Source organism: Serinus canaria, chromosome 1 (assembly GCF_022539315.1).
Source record: "Serinus canaria isolate serCan28SL12 chromosome 1, serCan2020, whole genome shotgun sequence".
Taxonomy (NCBI): Eukaryota; Metazoa; Chordata; class Aves; order Passeriformes; family Fringillidae; genus Serinus; species Serinus canaria.
The window spans coordinates 27,991,416-28,009,846 of record NC_066313.1 but is presented as its reverse complement, the minus strand read 5'-3'; the positions used below and the strand labels follow the sequence as shown (position 1 = coordinate 28,009,846).

General features: G+C 37.9%; 1 protein-coding gene across 2 annotated transcripts in view; it reads left to right on the top strand.

Moving 5' to 3' along the window:
* CRACR2A (calcium release activated channel regulator 2A) overlaps window positions 1-18,431 on the top strand; it is a 52,928-nt gene that overhangs the window by 4,248 nt on the left and 30,249 nt on the right. For both annotated transcript variants that reach the window (XM_030235179.2, XM_050972624.1), the window contains exons 2-5: window positions 5,970-6,208; window positions 10,523-10,634; window positions 12,851-13,019; window positions 14,543-14,689. In XM_030235179.2, coding sequence (XP_030091039.1) covers window positions 6,041-6,208; window positions 10,523-10,634; window positions 12,851-13,019; window positions 14,543-14,689 — 596 coding nt within the window. In that variant the 5' untranslated portion in view covers window positions 5,970-6,040. The remainder of the gene's footprint in view (window positions 1-5,969; window positions 6,209-10,522; window positions 10,635-12,850; window positions 13,020-14,542; window positions 14,690-18,431) is intronic.

Here is an 18,431-nt window from a genome sequence, read left to right as displayed (position 1 = left end):
CTAATGCAAGTTCTCTAAGTGCTAATGTCTGTCCAGTTTACATGCAGACATCTAAAAACCCTCATGCTGCAGCCACAGATGTTAGCCATAGTTTCAACCCGCAATAGGTCACTGGCCAAGCTGTATTTGTATGCACTAACGATTTATTGGTAATTTAGAGAGATAAAGACAGACTTAGTGGGGAAAACACCCACTTGGATCCTCATGCACACTTGTACCACCCTCCTGCTCAGGTATTGTGTAGGTCAGCAGTTTCTGAAGACACAAGGTTCATGCAACTAGCAGGCAGGTGAGGAACAAGAGGTGGGGAGAGGAGTTCTTTTTGGAACCAGTTTTCTGGAATAAGGTGGAAAGAGCAAAAAGAGAGAGAGGAGACAAGGGGTCCTTAAGCCTGCATGGACTACAGGCAGGGTGCTCTCAGTTCTGATGATCTTGTGATTATTCTGCAGCAGTGATTTCCGTGATGATGGCTGCATCTAAATTAAGTGTCCCTCCATTAGAAGTTTGCACTTTCAGGCAGCTTTTAGATTTTGACTTCTTAAATGCATTGAAAAGGAAGCATCCAAAGCAATGAAGCAAGAGGAAAATATGTATTCTGCTAACATCAATACCTAGAGTAACTTTACTTCTCAAGGACCCTAGCAGCACTTAGCAGATCCATTTTAACTTAATCCTGCCTTTTTAGTATGGACCCCTAAGAACTGCTAAGATTTAGGCAATGAACATCCTGATAGTTGTTTTTCATTAGTGTATTCATATTGAAGAGCAGGATGGTGAATAAATGAATATGCCTGCCTCCCCTGGGCATCTGAATTTTAATTCATGGATAGTTTTATTTACTACTTCCATAGAAGGCAGCAAGAAGCCAGGCAGGAGATCTTTTGTCTTCTTCTTCCTCTGGGGAAGCTGGCCTTCGAGAGAAGAAAATTTTCTTACAAGCCCAGTGAAAACTAGTTGCTTGGATGCAAATGTTAAAAATAAAAGTTTAATGAATGTATGTTCACCAGTCAGAGTTGGAATTCTGCATCGTAGTGCACAGAATTGACATAGTTTGTTTCTTCCCCAGCATGTGTATATTTGGATTCATCTAGGGACAAATGCCCAGTGGGGAGTAAGTGGTCTCTGTCCTAAGTCTTTGGCTGTCTGTTTTGGAATCCTTAATGCTTAATCACTTCAAGCATATTTTCTGGTTTTCTTCTCTTTCACAGTTAATACTTGTTGAGGCACTGCTTCAGATATATAATCTGGATTTTTATCCTTCTTCTTTAGATTTAAGGTTTGTTTTTTTGTTTTTTTTTTTTTTTCCCCCTGAACCATCAATATTCAGAAAAGGAGAAATTCCATTTATATGACTCTGTGTGTATAACACACAGTATCTTCTCCCAGGTCTTTTTCCTCCTTGACTTCTGCTGAGCTCCCTTACCTTGAAATAAATTGTAAGTAAATTTTAAACCTTGTTGTGGTATAAATGAAGCTTTAAGCTTGCAGGTAGCAAAGCAGGTTATCCTAATGGTTCCTTCAATCTTTAAAAGCTAATCAGGTTTGGCTGGAGAGTTTGTCTTGAGACTGAATCTAAACAGTCTGTCAAGACTGATTCTAAACAGAATTTGGTTCTCCCTCACAAATCTACTTACACTAAAGGAATTTCTACATAACTTTTTCCAAAAGTTTTTCCTTTTACAGGCCAGTGGATGTAGGATTCTTCTTTTGTCTCTGCCTTTGCTACTTCCCTGAAATTATTTTCATGACACACTCCTTTCAGACTGTCTTCTTGTGGTCCCTCACAGGAACTCCAGTCTGCCCCAGATCTCTCCCTCCAGAGTTAAACTCCTCACACCCACTCCATGGTGTGCAATCTCCTAAGATGAAGAGTCATGAGGGATCATGTACATCATGAGAGAAGTGAATGAGGGTTTGATGATACATTTCATCACAAGATTTTCTGACTTGCATGTTTTTACTTGAAAAGCCAAAACTGGAGGAATCAGTGTCCCCTTTTTTTCCATCCAGTTGTATCTAGGTGTCCATATGGTTAGGCCAAGCTTTATAATGCTTCTATGAGAGCTTAAAGGTTAATTGTCAGAGTCATAATGGAGAAAAACCAGGTATTTTCTTGAGCGCACAACTTTGTATCTCTGCTAGTTAAGTGTGGGACCTGAATTTTTGTGTTGGATGGTCATAAAATCTTTTTCTAAGTGGCTAGAAGTAACACTGAAGTCCACTGATCTAGTCATCTTTCTCAGGAGTGATCTCCTCTGCCATTATTTGCAGGTTTGTGTTTGGTCTGTTCTTCCATGATGGCAGAACTGCACTGCCTTTGCAGACAGGGGTTCAGTGCTCCACCTTCTTTATCCTTGGATGGGTTTTCATGTCTGGCTTGTCTGACATGTTTGCTTCTTGTGCATTATATTATGTTCATAGGGAGCATTTTTTTCCAATCCTTTACCTAGAAAACTTCTATGTACTTGAACTTGGTTATTGTGCTCTCTTTGGTCTTTGCAGTCCCATTCCTCTTTCATTCTCTGTAGGTCCTGGTTTTTTTTGATTCTTCCTTGATGGGCCACTTGGGCTTAATAAAATTAAATAAACTATAACTTTCCAGTTGAAATTGAAAGGACTTTTCAGCAGATTTCACTGTGTAACTGGATGAATACTTGTTCAAAAGCAGGGCAGAGCAGTTGGGAACAGCATGACTTCCTTGTGTCGATGCATTTTAGCTTTAGGAGCTTTTCAGCACAATGCTGAATAACTAACTCTGGTAACTAACTCTGACACTAGGTTATTTCTGAAGAGGTCCCTGTTCATGTGTCAGGCATGCTACACTGCAGCTGTGGGTTATTTTAACATTGGGTTGTAGGAAATAAATATTTCTTGTAGAAAAAGTATGCAATCTGTTTTTTATTTTGTAGTGTTTGCAAGACGTGTTCTCTCTCATAACAGTGTTTTGGATAAATCCAAGATGAGCTTGGTATTAAATAAGCTTACGATATTTTTCAGCTGATGATATATTTTGAAGTGTGCTGCAGAAAATTTGTACCTGTAGACACATGCTAAGAAAAATATTTCACTGAAACCTAAACCAGAAGAGATATGAGGTCAGGCAAAACAGTTCTCTATGTTTTTAGCTATCACAGGGAGAACGGGGTTGTCACACATCATGACTTGTGAAATCTGTGGCTCAACATTGCTCTGTACTTCTAGAGTTTGGTGATTTGCAGTAGACCTGACTGGAAATGATGGAAATGCCTTTTGGAATATTAAGTGACCTGCCTTTTGCTGACCTGTCCAAAATTTGCCTCATGATTAATGGACAGAAACCTTGTAAATCACACATCCTTGTTTAGTATTTGGAGCTATGCTTGTTTGCATCAGGTCATGATATGACCTATTTTGCATAGTGAACTGTGTTTGTGGCTAAAAGAATGGAAATCAAAGGTCTTAATGGAATTGATTTTGTAAGCCTTCATTTTCTAAAGGAGATGGATGAGTGAATGGAACTACCTATGTTATTTGAAACTGGCTTTGAGGTAATTACTGAGTGCTGATTCAGTAATGTGGGACAAATTGCAGTTTTAATCTTTCATGTTATTACCAGCATTTGCAAAGTATCAGGACACTGTAGGAATTATGATGAACTCCATCAGCTTTAGAAGCTGCCATAAGGATTAAGAATTTTTGCAGATGCTCTAATTTAATTTTCTGCTGTATTGAGGATACTTGCTGTCTAGCAAGTTTTTATGGTGTATATAAAAGGTGGGGCAACTTATAAGAGGGTGAGGCTCTCATGATGCATGAAATTTCATTTTGTGTATGGAAATATTTAGAAAGCATGGTGATGTTTGCTGAATTGTACTGTTTGCTAACTGCAAACAACTTCATCAAAGTGTATATAGTGCTTTTTGTTCCACCATTTTTAATCTGGTGTTGTATTTCTGTTCTTTCCCTTATAATGGACTATTTATTCCTTGCATAGTTTTTCTTTTTTCCTAAGGAAGTCTGATAGACTGTGCAGAGGCAGGCACTAGCAGCACTTATTATCTTGATTAGCTTGGCCCGTTCCTGAAGTTGTGGCCTTCTAAGAAATTGCTGAAATAAAAAATTAAAAAAAAAAACCAAAACAATTTTGGGTTTGGGTCAGATCTTGTCAAGACTGTCTGCAAGCTGTGCTTGTCCCATTGATTTTTGGTGTTTTTACACATGCTTTTAAGTTAGTATCATTGCTAAGCTGAAGCTGATGGTCTGGTTTGTTACCTCATTCACTGGTGTCAGCCAGGGGTGAGCTGTATTGAAGTAATGGAGGTTCAGGTGTGTAAAAGCAGTATGAAGGGAGAATTTTATCCAGACTATTACACCAGTGTAGTTTGATTGTGGCTTTCCATCTGACCCACTTGTGGGTGGCTATATACAGTGAGAGCAAAGATTCAGCTGGCTCATATGCTGTTTTTAAGACTGTTGGAAATGTCATGGAAGGATTTAAGAAACAGGGCAATTATGGAGCAGTCTTTTCCTTTGTGTATCTTCCCAGCCGCTGAATGTTGGTCAGACTTTCTAGGCTAGAAATATTCCTCATAAGAGAAAGAGATTACAGCTGTTTAGGCAGCTGTAATAGGCAAAAGCCCCTTGTCATGGGTGACCAGAATCCCCCGTGACAGCATTTTCTAGCCTTGTTAATTATCCAGGGCTGCTGGCACTGGTGCTCTGCCAGGCTTTGGTGCCTCTTGGGGTGTGGAGTGTGGCTTTCCCCAGCAGAGAGGTCTTGTCTTGGAGTTTATGAGGCACCCTGACAGCTGTACATTAAAATTCAAGCAAGACCCATTCTGAGGGAGGAGTTTCCGAAGGTGGCATGGTACTGGGTGGTTTAGACATCTCTTGGCTTCTCTCAAAGTGTTCTTTCTTCTCCTACTTGTAACACTGCTTAGGAAGATTCTGACAAGTTCTTTGGCCATATAGCCAAAGTTCTTTCAGTTCTGGAAAGTATTTGAACAAGAGTCTTGGGATTATTGGAGTGATAAAAAAGAGGAGGGAGGGAGAGGAAAATTACCTTTGTTGGCAGATTTTTTCACATGAGTGATTTGCTCACTAAACCTTAGTTGGGTTTGAGGTCAATGGCCTATTTGCAGTAAATTTACACTTACATGCAATGTGGGAAGTCCAGCTGTCTGGCCCATGGCTATCAGAGAAATCACTTTGTCGTGGGAAGCTGTGTGAGTTCTGTGAAGATTGAACACATCTCAGAAGATGCTGTGTTCCAAGAGTGCCAGGTTTGAACTTAAGCATAGAGTAAAACAGGCCGAGTTGCTCTATGTGATCAGGGCCTTTTCACCTTAAGAAGCTGCATAGACAAGCCTAAGGTCTTGTTTCCTTGTATACTACCTTGACATCCATGCAGTGCTGAGGTCTTTGCTCTGAAGTCAACATAAGTTCCATATTTAAACAATTTTCACTGGCCTTTGTTGTTCCAGATTGTGCCAGTCATACTGGATCAGAATCGGGTTATATTCTCTTATATTAGTCAAATGTCTTAAAAAATTCTTTGTTCTGTTAAAAATTTTCAGACAAGTTTGTGTCTACTTTAGGCAGACCTACTTAGATAAGAAGTACAAATTCAAGACAAATATATGAAGTCCAGTTGTAGTGACTTTAAATCTGTATTTCTTGTGTTTTCTTGTTCATGTTCGATTGTCTTGTTCTTGATCGATTGTCCATATTTCTTGTCAAACTGGCTGATTTTGCTTTGAGATCCCATTTTGGAGCTAGTTTTGTCTTCTCCTTCCCTCAGACTCCCTCTTCCTTGTTCATCATCCCATTTGCAATGTCTTTAGTGAAGCCCATCAAGGGTAAGCATCTTCAAAAAGCTTTTCCTCTTCTGAGCTTCGGTGCCTAATTAAAGAGATGGTTGCTAAGAGATTGTGGAAAGCATCATTAAGAGGGTCTGATTTGATTTTTTTCTTACTTTTTTCCATGCACAGGTTTCAGATCAGAATTTATGGGTAAATGGGATAGCAGCATCCCAGGATATTCCTGAGCTGAGATTGTAACCATGGACAGAATAAGAGGAGACTACACCAGTCCTGTGAAACCAGAAGATGCAGAGAGGAGCAGGACTGGAGAAGAAGACCCAGAACTGACTGTGTTGGGAAAAGCACAAGAGTTCTTTCAGATTTGTGATCTGGAAGGCAAAGGCTTTGTCACTCGTCAAGACATGCAGGTAAAACAAAATTGGTTATGTGAAATGCACAATGAGAGAAGCTCCTAAAGCCCTTAACGAGTTGAGACTGATTAATTTAGAGTTAAAGTTGTTAACATCCTCCTCATAACTTTGAAGAGACATGTGGGATTTAAAATAATATCTTTGAAGTCTTACATAATGCTTGCATTTTTCCTTACAGACAAAGCAACAAAAAAGTGGAAAATCAAAGTAAATTAAGTTAAAAAAAAAGCCCCAGGACTTTCATTCTGTTCTTGTTGAAAACATCGAAATACCATTAAATTCATTGCTTTGTGATTTGCCTCAGTGTCAGGGGTGTATTTAGTGTGCCAATTTTATCCTTTTTTTCAGCAAAATTGTGTAAATAAAGTCTTTCACTGTGGCTTCATTGTCAGACAATGGTGAACTCTCAGCTGGATCACATATATATGTAGCAAGTACAGAGGAACAGTATTTTTATCATTATTCAGTGTTGGCAGCAATCTTAGGAAATTGTGCTTAATTTGTTTGAGGGCCCAAAATCAGATTTTCTGAATATGCTGATGAGAAAAAGCAACTATATATAACAAAAGCTTTTGAAAATGTGATTGTGGCACATTGCAGAAGTGATAAGATGATTTGAACCAGTATGTGGCAGAGAACCGGAATGTACTCATGCTTGACATGCAAAGCATAATTTGTGTTAATCCATTTCTACTTCAGAATTTATGGATGAAACAGAATTGGGAAGCAGGAGCAAAACAAATTCATAATGATCTGTGACTAAAGAAAGCATCTAATAGAAAATTTAGAAGCTTTCCCTGTCCTCAGAAACAAAAGATGTCTGTATGTATCAAAACACAGTTGAAACAACTTTAACTGCCTATTTTGGAAAAGCAAAACCCTCCTAAGTAAACTGCTCAGTTTGCTGTCTCTCAAAAGCTTTCTCTGCAGTTGTGTGTTGCTGAGTTTTCTGATGACCTCTGTTAATTATGCAAAGTTGAAAAAGAGAGGAATGTGGATGCTTGCTCTGCTGTAGCTTTGCCAATCTACATTATCTCACTGAAGTAACTGAATTCAAAAAGCCAAACATATTTCCAGCAGTAGTGTTTGGTAAATCCAAAGCCACAGAGAGTTTAATGGATTACAGTTTTACAGTCTTTCTAAAAACTGAATGACATAGATTTTTACCTAATGGAAAACCCATATATTTATGTGTATGTATACGTATATAAAAAGTTCTAATACCTGTTTTTGCAAGGAATGTAAAATTATTTGATTCTGTTTGATTCTAGGTTTATGCTTAGAGTGCTGCTAAATTTGTACTTCAGGTTGTAAAACAGATGTTGCAAAAGATGCAGTAGAAATAGTGTTGCAAAGAACAAAGTTCTATTTCATTCCTCTGTTTCATCACGTTTGTTTACTATAACTGAAAACTCCATCTATGTATGTGAGTGTGTGTAAGTTCTTTAATATAGAAATAAAGGTACTCAGGACATTTGAGATGGTGTTTCTTTATACTTCATTTTATTTCCTGCATTTTTCATGATGTTTCCTCCCTTAAAGAAAAACAAAATTCAATGAAATAAATCAGTTTTTTCCTTAAAAGGTGCTGAGTGTTGATCACTTTTGCATTGTGCTGTGTTTGGTAGGTCTGTACTGCTTATAATTCCTGAAGCTTTGCTTCAAATATAGGATGCTAATGCTAAGCTTTTTAATCTTTAGGCATGGGATACAAGGCATGATTTCAACAGAGTGTGCTAAGTATCTCAAATTTAATTACTCTTGATGGAACAATTCTTGCAGTGTTTTCTCTTGTGTCTATAACAGTTACTACACTAAAGATTTACTCTTCCTTTGTTATATGATGTTGTTTATTGTGAGAGGATGTTAATAGCTGGATTTTTAAAAAAATTTTCATTCCATTTCCAAATATCAAATGTACCCAACTTTCAAACCAACAAGAGGTTTTCTGAAATAGCAAGAAAGAAAATTCTACCTTCGACTTGAAACTACAGTTTCATCTGTTCTTCCTTGAGGTTATAATGAATGATGAGAATTGGTGCTGTAAAATGTTTTGTTCTAATGTACATGGGAGGATTGGGTTCAGATGTTGCTCTTAGCTATTTGACCTCTGTTCTTGTATTTAGCTGAGTAAAAGCTTGGTATTTTAGGGGAATTAAGCACAGATATCATGAAACCACAGAGCACATTTGGTGGCAGTGCAGATAGCTTCTTTGGAAGCTCCAGTGGTATCTCTGAATATGTTTTGTTTTATTTTTAAAATTTTAGGAGCCTCACATAGAAAGGGCCTATATATTTTTACAGTAAGCTTGAAATGAGCAAATAAACAAAACCACACCTATGAGACCAATAACATTTTGCTTCCCTAGCCACAAATGACCTTAATTTTTTTATTAAGGAAAAATCCCCAAGAGGTTGGGAAAACATTGACTTAGTCTTAGTAAGTGTGTCCCAGCTCATAAAAGTCTGCAGATTATCTAGAGGGAATTTAATGGAGCAAAATGTTGGTACATTCCTTAGAATCTCCTACTTTCATACCTTCCTCCCCCCCAAGAAAAGGCAAGTAATTGTGGTGTTTTCTACTGTAAATTGAGTGTAATTCTCAGCAGAATTCGGGTGCTGCATTAGGGCACTGCAGCTGAGGTTGGAGAAGCCCATATTTGTCAGTCAGCTTTGCAGCAAGACCCCCAGGCCACTGCACTGGAATAGCAGCTGGGTCTGGGTTTTTGGCACAGTCAAATGGATGCTCCTTCAGCAGGTCCCAAAGATCTGGTGGCAAGAGTACAGTTTCTGTTTTTCTGAATATAAAAAGAGTAATTTGTTTGAAGCACATTCTCCCTCATCAGTGTGGTGTTGACTCTAAGATTTTTATAGGAGAAGCTGATTTTAAAAGGTTTCCCTTTAGATCTTAGAGACTGAAATGCAAACTTTGGGAAGATGGGTGTGTTTCAGCAAGAAACTAAAGACAGGTGTATCACTGATGAAATAAGTCATTTAAACTGAGTATACATCAAGTTTTCCTAGGTTTCATTTTTGGAAGCAGGCAGCAATACACAACTAATCCTGCTCAGAAATCCCTTTGTGACTATTCCAGATAGTTCTGTGCTTCAGCAGCTCTGTTGCTTTTACTTCTCAGGACCACCTTGGAATTCGTTTTAACACTCTTATCCATACAATTCATAAAGCATACCCTGGACTCTTTGTGGCAAGCAGGGAACTCCTGGTTAATGCACTCAGCCAATTCTTTGCCTATATGGCTTAGAATATTGAATAGTGGTTTCTGCTGGTTTGGATTGCAGGAGAAACATTTTTTTCCCTAAATCCCTCCCACACAGTGGAACAGATCAGCACTTTTAATCTAATGAATTTTATCAACCTTCTAGCTTGCAGTTTTAATATGTTGTATATACAACAGGATTTTGGAGGGGATTAAAATGTTAATTAATAAAGCAGAGGACTGAACCAGTGTGCATTTCTATTGCTTCTCAAGCTGAGGAAAGGTTTTCATTTTCCTAGTGCTGTCTCCCAGTGGAAATGCTGGTTATTTGGGGTTGTTTGCCACTCCAGTTTCCTCCTGTTTCTGAGAATCTGTCTACACTGTTAAAAGAATTAGAGTAAAACCATTAGGATCAGTTTTACAGAATTCTTTTCTTTTATGTCTTTAGATTATCAGGAAAAAATATGTGATATTTGTGGAGCTGGTTTTATGAAGCTGTCTTCTTTTTGGTGGGAGCATGCTGCATTTCAGAAGTAGACAGTGGTGAACTCCTTTTAACTCATTCTGTGAGCAACAGATTTTGTCCTTAGACTGTGCAAAGCTTTCTTACCTTTGTCTTATTTACTTATTTATTTATGTAAACTTTTTGAATCTGCTAGAATTAGGACACTATATTCTCTATAATGTAGTCATCCAGAGAGTCTCTTGCTTAACTTTATGACATGGGAGGAACTAGCTGTACAGTTCTGCTGCCAAGTTTGTCCAGTAGCCTGATAACCAAGGCATTTCACCAAGATAATCAAGCCATTTCACCAGGAGGCTGAGACTCCACCTCAAGTTCTTCCTCTTTTCCATGTGGTTGGAATTTGTGGCACCAGACAGTTGTTCTTGTGTCATCATAATGGATTCATAAAGGCAAATAAAGAAGTCATTAAAGCAAATGTCCCTCACTTGATCTGGTTTTGCTCTGTAATTGGATTTTCACTTGGGGAAGCAAAGGACCTTTCCTGCTGTACTATGGATGTTTTGTAGAACCCAGTCTTCCTCTTATCCTGTAGTAATGGATAAAGTTGCTGCATGTTTTGTCATTACAGAGACTGCATCCTGAGTTACCTCTTAGCCTGGAAGAGCTTGAAAAAGTTTTTGTTACATTGGATGCTGATGGCAATGGCTCACTTACCCCAAAGGAGTTCATCACAGGATTCAGTGAGTTTTGGAAAGCATGTTTCCTCTTTTGAGCTTTATTCATGTTCTGTATTCTCCACATCAATCAAGGAGAACTTTGTCTTAACAGGACACTTAATAATGTGCACAGGGAGCCAGACTCTTCCCTAAATGTAGCAGAGGAAGAAGTGGTCAAATTATGTGAATAAATAGAGAAAGGGCTCTGGGGTCTTTCTCTCTTATGTAAAATGACAAAGCTGTTGAGTAAATCTATGTACAATTTATTGAAAGTTTCCCTTGGATGGGGTGGGGGGGGAGTCTTGTGTGTTATTTAATATCAGGTAATAGGACATGAAAGATAATTAAAATTATCTCTAATCCTAATGTAAGACAATGCTAGGAATATGTTAATGCCACTGTCCTTAGAGCTGTGGAAATGCTTTCTACAATGAATTAATTCTTCAAGTGGTATTAATTTATTTCAAAACAAAACAGGATGAGGCACTTATTACTTCTGTAAGATATGATCTGATAAGTTCTTTGTAATTGCTTGTTTTTCAACAGCACTCTTACTGTCATATTCTCTGTGTTTGTCACAGGGTGGTTTGCTCCCCAGATGTGACACTCCAGATAAGATGACAATGTTAGTTAAACTTTGCCTGATTGTTTATGCAGAATCAATTTTGTACCTAATTTTAGCTCTGCTGGCTATGGTTTAAGCATTTTCTCTAGAAAACTGAATCTCATCTAGGCTTAAATTGTAACAGTAAATCTCAATTTAGTTAATATCTACAGATCCAGCAAACAGGACCTTCATTTTTGTTTCCATCAGTAGTTTGAAACCCTAATTCTGTCATGTCCCAATGTCCTCCGGTCCACTTGAATTTCTTTTTCTAGATAAAACCCCTTTAGAAGTTTCCTTCCCAAATTTGCCCTAAGCCAGGACACCCACCTCTCCCATTGTAGAGGTAGATCAAGTATCTTCATAGGTTATACTCTAATCTGAAAGCTGACATTATTAAAAAAATGAAATAATATATGCTTTGCTTTTCATGAGTTAAATTAAGATTACTTCCATAAGCAGTCCCTGCATAATCAAAACTCTTTATCAAGGGAGGTTGTAAGTGGCTGCCATCTCAAGCAGCTCCAGATCCTGGGGATTCCTCCTGCTCAGGTGCTGGAGCCCAGTCCAGAGGCCCAGGTGGGTGTGGCCACTGCTTCCTGTTTGCAGGTTCAGCTGGTAGTAAAGTTAAACATGTACCCCAAAGACCCACACAGGCACACAAAGAACATGGAGCACACTACATAAAAGATAAGGACAGACAGTTTGAAGCATGGTACATCTTAACCTGCTGCACAGCACTGACAGGTATTTTCCAGGCCAGCTAGTCCTGCATTTGGCTCCGTGATGATGTTGGTATTCCTGGTAGAAGCAGAAGCTGTAGTAGATAAAAGCTGCTTGAGCAGGCAGAGTAGTGTCTGGATAAAGCTCATGCTGCATCAATTACTATGGGAAAGTCCTGTTTCTATTTCTCCAGTGGTGGCAAATCTGAAATTTACTGTAACCCCTCTTTGTGACATACTCTGTTCTGTTGTCAACGTGCTCTTTTGGATGCTGTGAGAAAAAATGCAAGATGGAGTTAATAAAAACGTAAAACCACACCAGTATTTCTGTTTCCTTGGATCTATAGAAATTTCTGTATTGGAACTTAGACTATAACAAAAAAATCCTTAGCATAAAATCACAATATTCCCCCCCCCAAAAAAAATTTTGACTATTCATGTGACAATTTCATTTCTGCATCCTCACCATACAACTACTGTTAATAAAATGTAGCTTTCTGTATGCAGTTTATATAGGAATTGAATGTGTGTCTTTGGTCATGCACTAAAAAGAATGTTAAATTTTATTTAATATACATTTTGTCAGTACTGATATTTTGGATTCCTAATCTCTTTAAACCTATCAAGAAACAAACCTACAACATATATGAAGAGTTTTACTGCAATTTATGTCCTTTTATGTTTTTGCATGGAAATATGATTTTTTTATTGTTTGTGAGTTTTCAGGTGGATGATTTACTGAAGGTTAGACATTAGACTGGGCACAAAGCCAGCCACAGAACTCAGGAATCCTCTTGGCATGCCCCATCCTTTTGTTTATTTACCATAAAATTTGAATTTTACTATGTTTGGTATGACATTGTTTCTTATAGTAATTTCTGAAAATGCTAATGTGTGTAATTTCTAATTCTTAGGCCAATTTCTTTTGGAGCAGATTGCTTTGAAAAATGACATGGTGCAACCATCAGAAGGTGAAACAGCCTGCCCAGTTAGATACGAAGAGACCATGACTGGTGATGAGGATGAAGAATTCCAGTTCTCAAATCTCATGGATCGGCTTGGAGCTGCGAAGGTTTTGGATGAGTGAGTACTCACAGCAGTAGTCATCAGTTGTATGATCTTTTATGAGTCACATCTGGGTTTGACTTTAATGGAATCCAAGATGAATGGCAAGAACAAAAGCTGCTCAAAACCACAGAGATTCTTTAAAAAACTAATTTTCTTGCTGTCATGATAAAATGCTGTTTGACCAGATTTCCAAGAGCAAAACAGTTGTACTCCAGGCACATGAAACATGTTTTTCTGCCATGTGATCTGAACATAGATAATTACAAGCATGTAATCCACAGATGTCACTGATTTTCAATCAATGCATGTTGACTGCTGTTTTTGGCAAGGGCTGCATTTAAAGTGCACCAAAAATAGGGAATTTTTCTCCACTTTTCCTTATTTTTCTCTTCTTCCTGCCTAATTGCATATTGTGATTGCTCTGGTAAATCTACTTCTTCCAAGGCTAGGATGGATCCCTCTGAAACGTGGAGCATAAAACCTGCTCAAAGAGCTTTTTGTGTGATGGCCTCACATTCATTGGTCAATCACAATGAATACTGTAGAACAAAAAAAAAAAAAAAAAAAAGCACTGGGCAGAAATGGGAGAGAATCTAGACAAGTGATACAAATTAAGAAATGCATCTGTTATTCTTACTATGGAACAAAAATGCTCATCTGTCCATCTTTTCCCCTGACTGCCTGTTCTAGAAAACAGTTAATTGTCAGCCCTCCTGGAAGTCTTTCGTCATGAAGAGATATTTATCACCCACTTTTTCTATCCTTATTCTCATTTTGTCCTTTAAATACAGCACTCTTTGCTGGCTAGGTTCAGGATTGCAATGCTCATGGAAGAAGGTGAGTCAGGAAGAGGCAAAGTGGTTCAGGAGAATATTGGCAAAGTATTAGAAACCCATTATCATTCACAATAGAGCTGTCAGTGTCTGCTGAACAGATTTGGAAACACAACGTTATCTTGGTAAATCTTTTAAATCAAAATTTCAAGACTTTTTGTTCTGCTTTTTGTAGCAGAATCACCATGGAGGAAAAGTGTATTGAAAATAAAAGAATGCGGTACAAATGCAATTTATTAACATATCTGTGTTACTTAGGAGTCTGAATCTCATTCATTTCTTATGAGGGAGGGATTTTGATTAGCTTTTCCACTGGCCTCTCCCCTCTAGATCTGTGGGAACTTCTGTACTTCTAATAGAAGTGATGGCAGGGCATACTGTATCTCGTCTGTCTCCTTTCTTACCCATTCCTGTTTAGGTGAAGTGTCTGGCAAGGCACCCACTAAACAAGCAGTTCCTGTGCTATTCTGCAGTCAGGAATGGCCAGATATTGCAATGCATTTTTTTTTTTAAATAAATTCAATCTCCATAATTTCCCACCCCCTCATCCTTTTCAAATCTGGCACAGTTTAAGTTGTTTTTAATAAGTTTTGTGTTCTGACTAGTGTTGCCCTGAAGCCTCCATCTACTAAGGGTGCTAAGGACATTTACTGCAGCCTGGGAAATGTTCTCTCATAATGAATCCTTTATGATGTTTTCTTTCAGTGAGACTGATGTGAAACAACTTTGGTTGCAGCTAAGAAAAGAAGAACCTCATTTACTTTCCAATTTTGAAGAGTTCCTGGTCAGAATTTTTTCCCAGCTCCAAGAAGCAGATAATGAGAAGAATGAGTTGGAATGTGCTCTAAAAAAGTTAGTACTTCTCTTTATTAGACTGCTTGTGTAGTTTTACAACTATTTCACCTGCTCTTTGAACTTCTGAAATAAACAAGGTATTTCAGAGGAGAACGAAGGACAAGACTTCGCATAATGTAAAATTTCCTGTAATGTGAAATTTTATCAAGCATTAAGACTATTGGTAGAACTATTCATGTGGCAGAACTGAATTAAATTGGCTTTTCTCTTCTGGTTAAAATTTTATTGACTGAAATTTTTTGCAGATATCTGTTATTACATTGAAGTTTTAAGACAATATTGAGTTATTCCAATCTAGTTAATCAGTTTGATTCCTGAGGAAAGTCGTATTTAACAGTAAATCTGGTAAATTGTCTGTGTGCTATGCAAGCATTGCGTGCAGAAAAGCTATAAACCTGGATTAACTGGCCAGAGACATAAGAGGTTTAAGATGTTAGAGCAGCACAAAGAACTGATACTAGTGAAAATGTAAGCAAACAAATATGTATAATGCAAAGCTATGAAATATAGTAAATAGCATATGTATGTTTTATATATAAAATGTATAAAATGCAAATATAAACAAATAGATAAAATATGCAAAAATATGTATAAGAACTAAAAATTAATAGATCATTCTTTTATATGTAGTTATCTAGAGGGAGAAAAGTTATGATGCTAAATCTCAACAAAATGCAGGATTATAGGTGTAGTTGAAGTTTCACTTTATTTTTATTTTAAAGTGTTACTTCTGAATTTCAGGTTCTTACAGACTGAGCAATAAAGGCAAATATATTGTTTAAATTTTACTTCATTTGTTCAGCACTCTCCTGACTATTCTGAGAATGTGACAAGGCTTATGAAGAAGGAAAAAAACCTAAAAATGTATGATCATTAAAGACAATTGGTTTATATTGGTAGTAGCATTTTCAGCTAAGTCTCTGTGTGTGGTTTTAGCCTTCAGGCAGCTGGAGACAGCATACAGAGAGTTTTGCTGTCTGTTTTAGACTAGAGATTGTTAACTACCGTGTGTGGTGAGAGGTTTGTTCCGTGAGGTTTTTTGGGGTTTTTTGGTAAGTGTTTTTTTGGGAGCTGAATGAATAAATGTGTCTCTTTAATAGCTCTGATCAGTGCAGAGGTGTACAGAGAGTACATTAGCAGTATCTTTTCTGGCTGATGTGAAATCTCTACCTTGAAGGTGCATTGCGTTTTTATGGCTTTGTAGTAGACACATGTTTTAGCTAATTTCTTCTTTTTGTTGCTCCTGATAACACTGCTGATTTCAGCACATTGATTGTTGTTTTGTTTGTAGTCAATTGCTGGAAGGAATCAGAGTAGTAATGTTGTCTTTGTTAGTAACAGTGTGGATAAATAACCTGTTTTAAACTATGTATAAATCACAACAAAGCTCAAGACAGCACCATATAGGGGAGAAGATTAATTTTTTTAATACCCACGTACTCACTAGCCCTAAGATGCATGTATCTGAGAGACTGGCCAGGATTTACTGTGGGGCCACAGAAGAGAAGGGATGCTGGGTTTTGAGGACCTGTAATGTCTACTGGGTTGTTCTTGATTGGTGACAATAATACTCTTTGGAAATTGAATATGAATTTGATCTTTCATCTTTCCTTCCTGAATCCTTCCTTCCTGACTCACCTCTGTGAGTCATTAGACAATAAGGCAGTCTACTCTCAGCCTTTTGTCTCATTTCCTGGGTGTAGGCTGTGCTTTTGTCTTCAATTGTTCCCTTTTCTTCTGTCCTGGATGCCCTCAGAAGTTTCATGTGCATGTGCTGGGATCTTTATTCCATCAAAATCTATGCTCTTCACCCGTGATGTTCTTCTCTACATTTTTTTTTTTGTCTTTCTTTCTGGACCTTTCCCATGTGCACATTTTCATTCTTGAACCTGAGTCCCATGGTTTGAGACATCCAGGAGTTTCATCCTGTTCTGGTTCAATAGATCCAGTAGGTTGCTGCTATTCCTTTTTATAGGTCCAGGCAGCAGTGAGGCTGAACGTATAATCTCTAATACACAAACACGCAAATACAGCAAACATGGGGGACTGTACAGGTTAATACTGATGTAACTAGAGAGAGAGAGAGAAAAAACCCAAAACCAAACAGGTTTTAAATCTAAACCAAATGTGATTTTGTGGGTACAATATTTATTTGCCAGAGTGGATTTGTTCTCCTTGATTTTTGGTATTTGTGTTTCATTTTAAGGGCTACTTTGAAATTAGATGGCTTCTTAAACATAGCAGTAGTGTTTTTTAAAATAATAGGATGATATGTTGAGCACCCAAAAAAGCAGAGATGATCATTAAGAAGAGAAAATAAAATCATGCTTGGATGATGGGCAATCACAATTCCAGAGAAAGGCCATGGGGGCATTGCAAAGAGCTTCCCAAAATCAGCCAAAAGGGCCCAGCAAACTGCTGGGTACTACCAGGGAGGGTACTGAGCAGGTGGCAAAGCATGTTCTTGCTACTACATGGACTCTTAGTGCACCCATATCCTGAGCATACTGTGGGAAGTTCTGGTCTCTGCAACGCAGGAAGAGTGTAGTGGGATGAGGAAAATGGGAATGGCAACTCAGTGGTTAAAGGAATAGAGCAGCTATTCTGAGCAAGCTATTTTTAAAAGGTCGTATCTCTTGAATGAGGAGGCAAAGGCTGGAGTGGAATATGACAGACCTTGTTATTCTTCAAATCCCTGGCAGTAGAACCAAGGGGCTTTTAATAAAACTGATGGGAAGTAAGCCTAAAAGAGACGAGAAAGACCTTTTTCTTCTAATAGCAGATAAAATCTTCAACTGCCATTAGCTCTGTCTGCTGCTGTGCTTTGCATTTGAAGGACAAACCTAATAAAAATGTAGACTCTGTTTCAGACAAGAGTTCTAAACAGGCAAGATAAACAGAAGGGTAAAGGGGAAGGGAAAGATGAACTGACTTCTCACTTAGCATGGGGTAGTATCAGAATCCCTCATTGTGGAAGATGAGGAGAACCATCATCTCAGGAGATTAGTTCATACTGTGCACAGATCACTGCATTTTTTTAATGAGAAAGAACCATTATGACAAACTGCATGGACAGCAGTTATGAAATCAAAACAATTCACATTTCAGCTACATGAATGGGCAGAAATGAAACCCTTGAAAGTGTGTTGATCCTGAGCCTATCATCTGAACTTAGTGAACTCACAGTACATTTCATCTGCTTTCATCTCTATCTGTTTATTCCACAGTGTTACTGAAAGGAGAGACTAAATTATCAAATATGGCTGAAATTATAAAATTATGTGATAAGTAAAACTTGATGGGGTAATCTAAGGGAATAGAAAAACATGTCACGTTTTTCACATAAAAATGATATATCCTTGATTCAGTTTTTTTTGCTCCTGAATATATGTGGGGAATAATTGTCAGCTATTTTTTTTTCTCTGCTTGTTAGTTATTTTACTTACAATTGTTAGACTTTGGATTACGAGGGGATCCCCTTCTGTTTGATTTGATCAGAGACAAGAATGGAAATCCATGAATGAAATGCTTGCAGGGTATTCAGCCTGCAGAAATGGCATGTGCTTGTTTGCCAGAGCAGCTGAAAAGATTCCTACACTCAGTAGCGCTTTCAGGATGTGGTCTTCGTGGTGCTACCATATCCTTTGCTTCCAAACACATTAGAGGAAAAAAAAACCTAAATCAGCAAGCTAAAACACAGGACTAAAGTTATTCTCCCTGTCACACAGAAGCCCAGGAA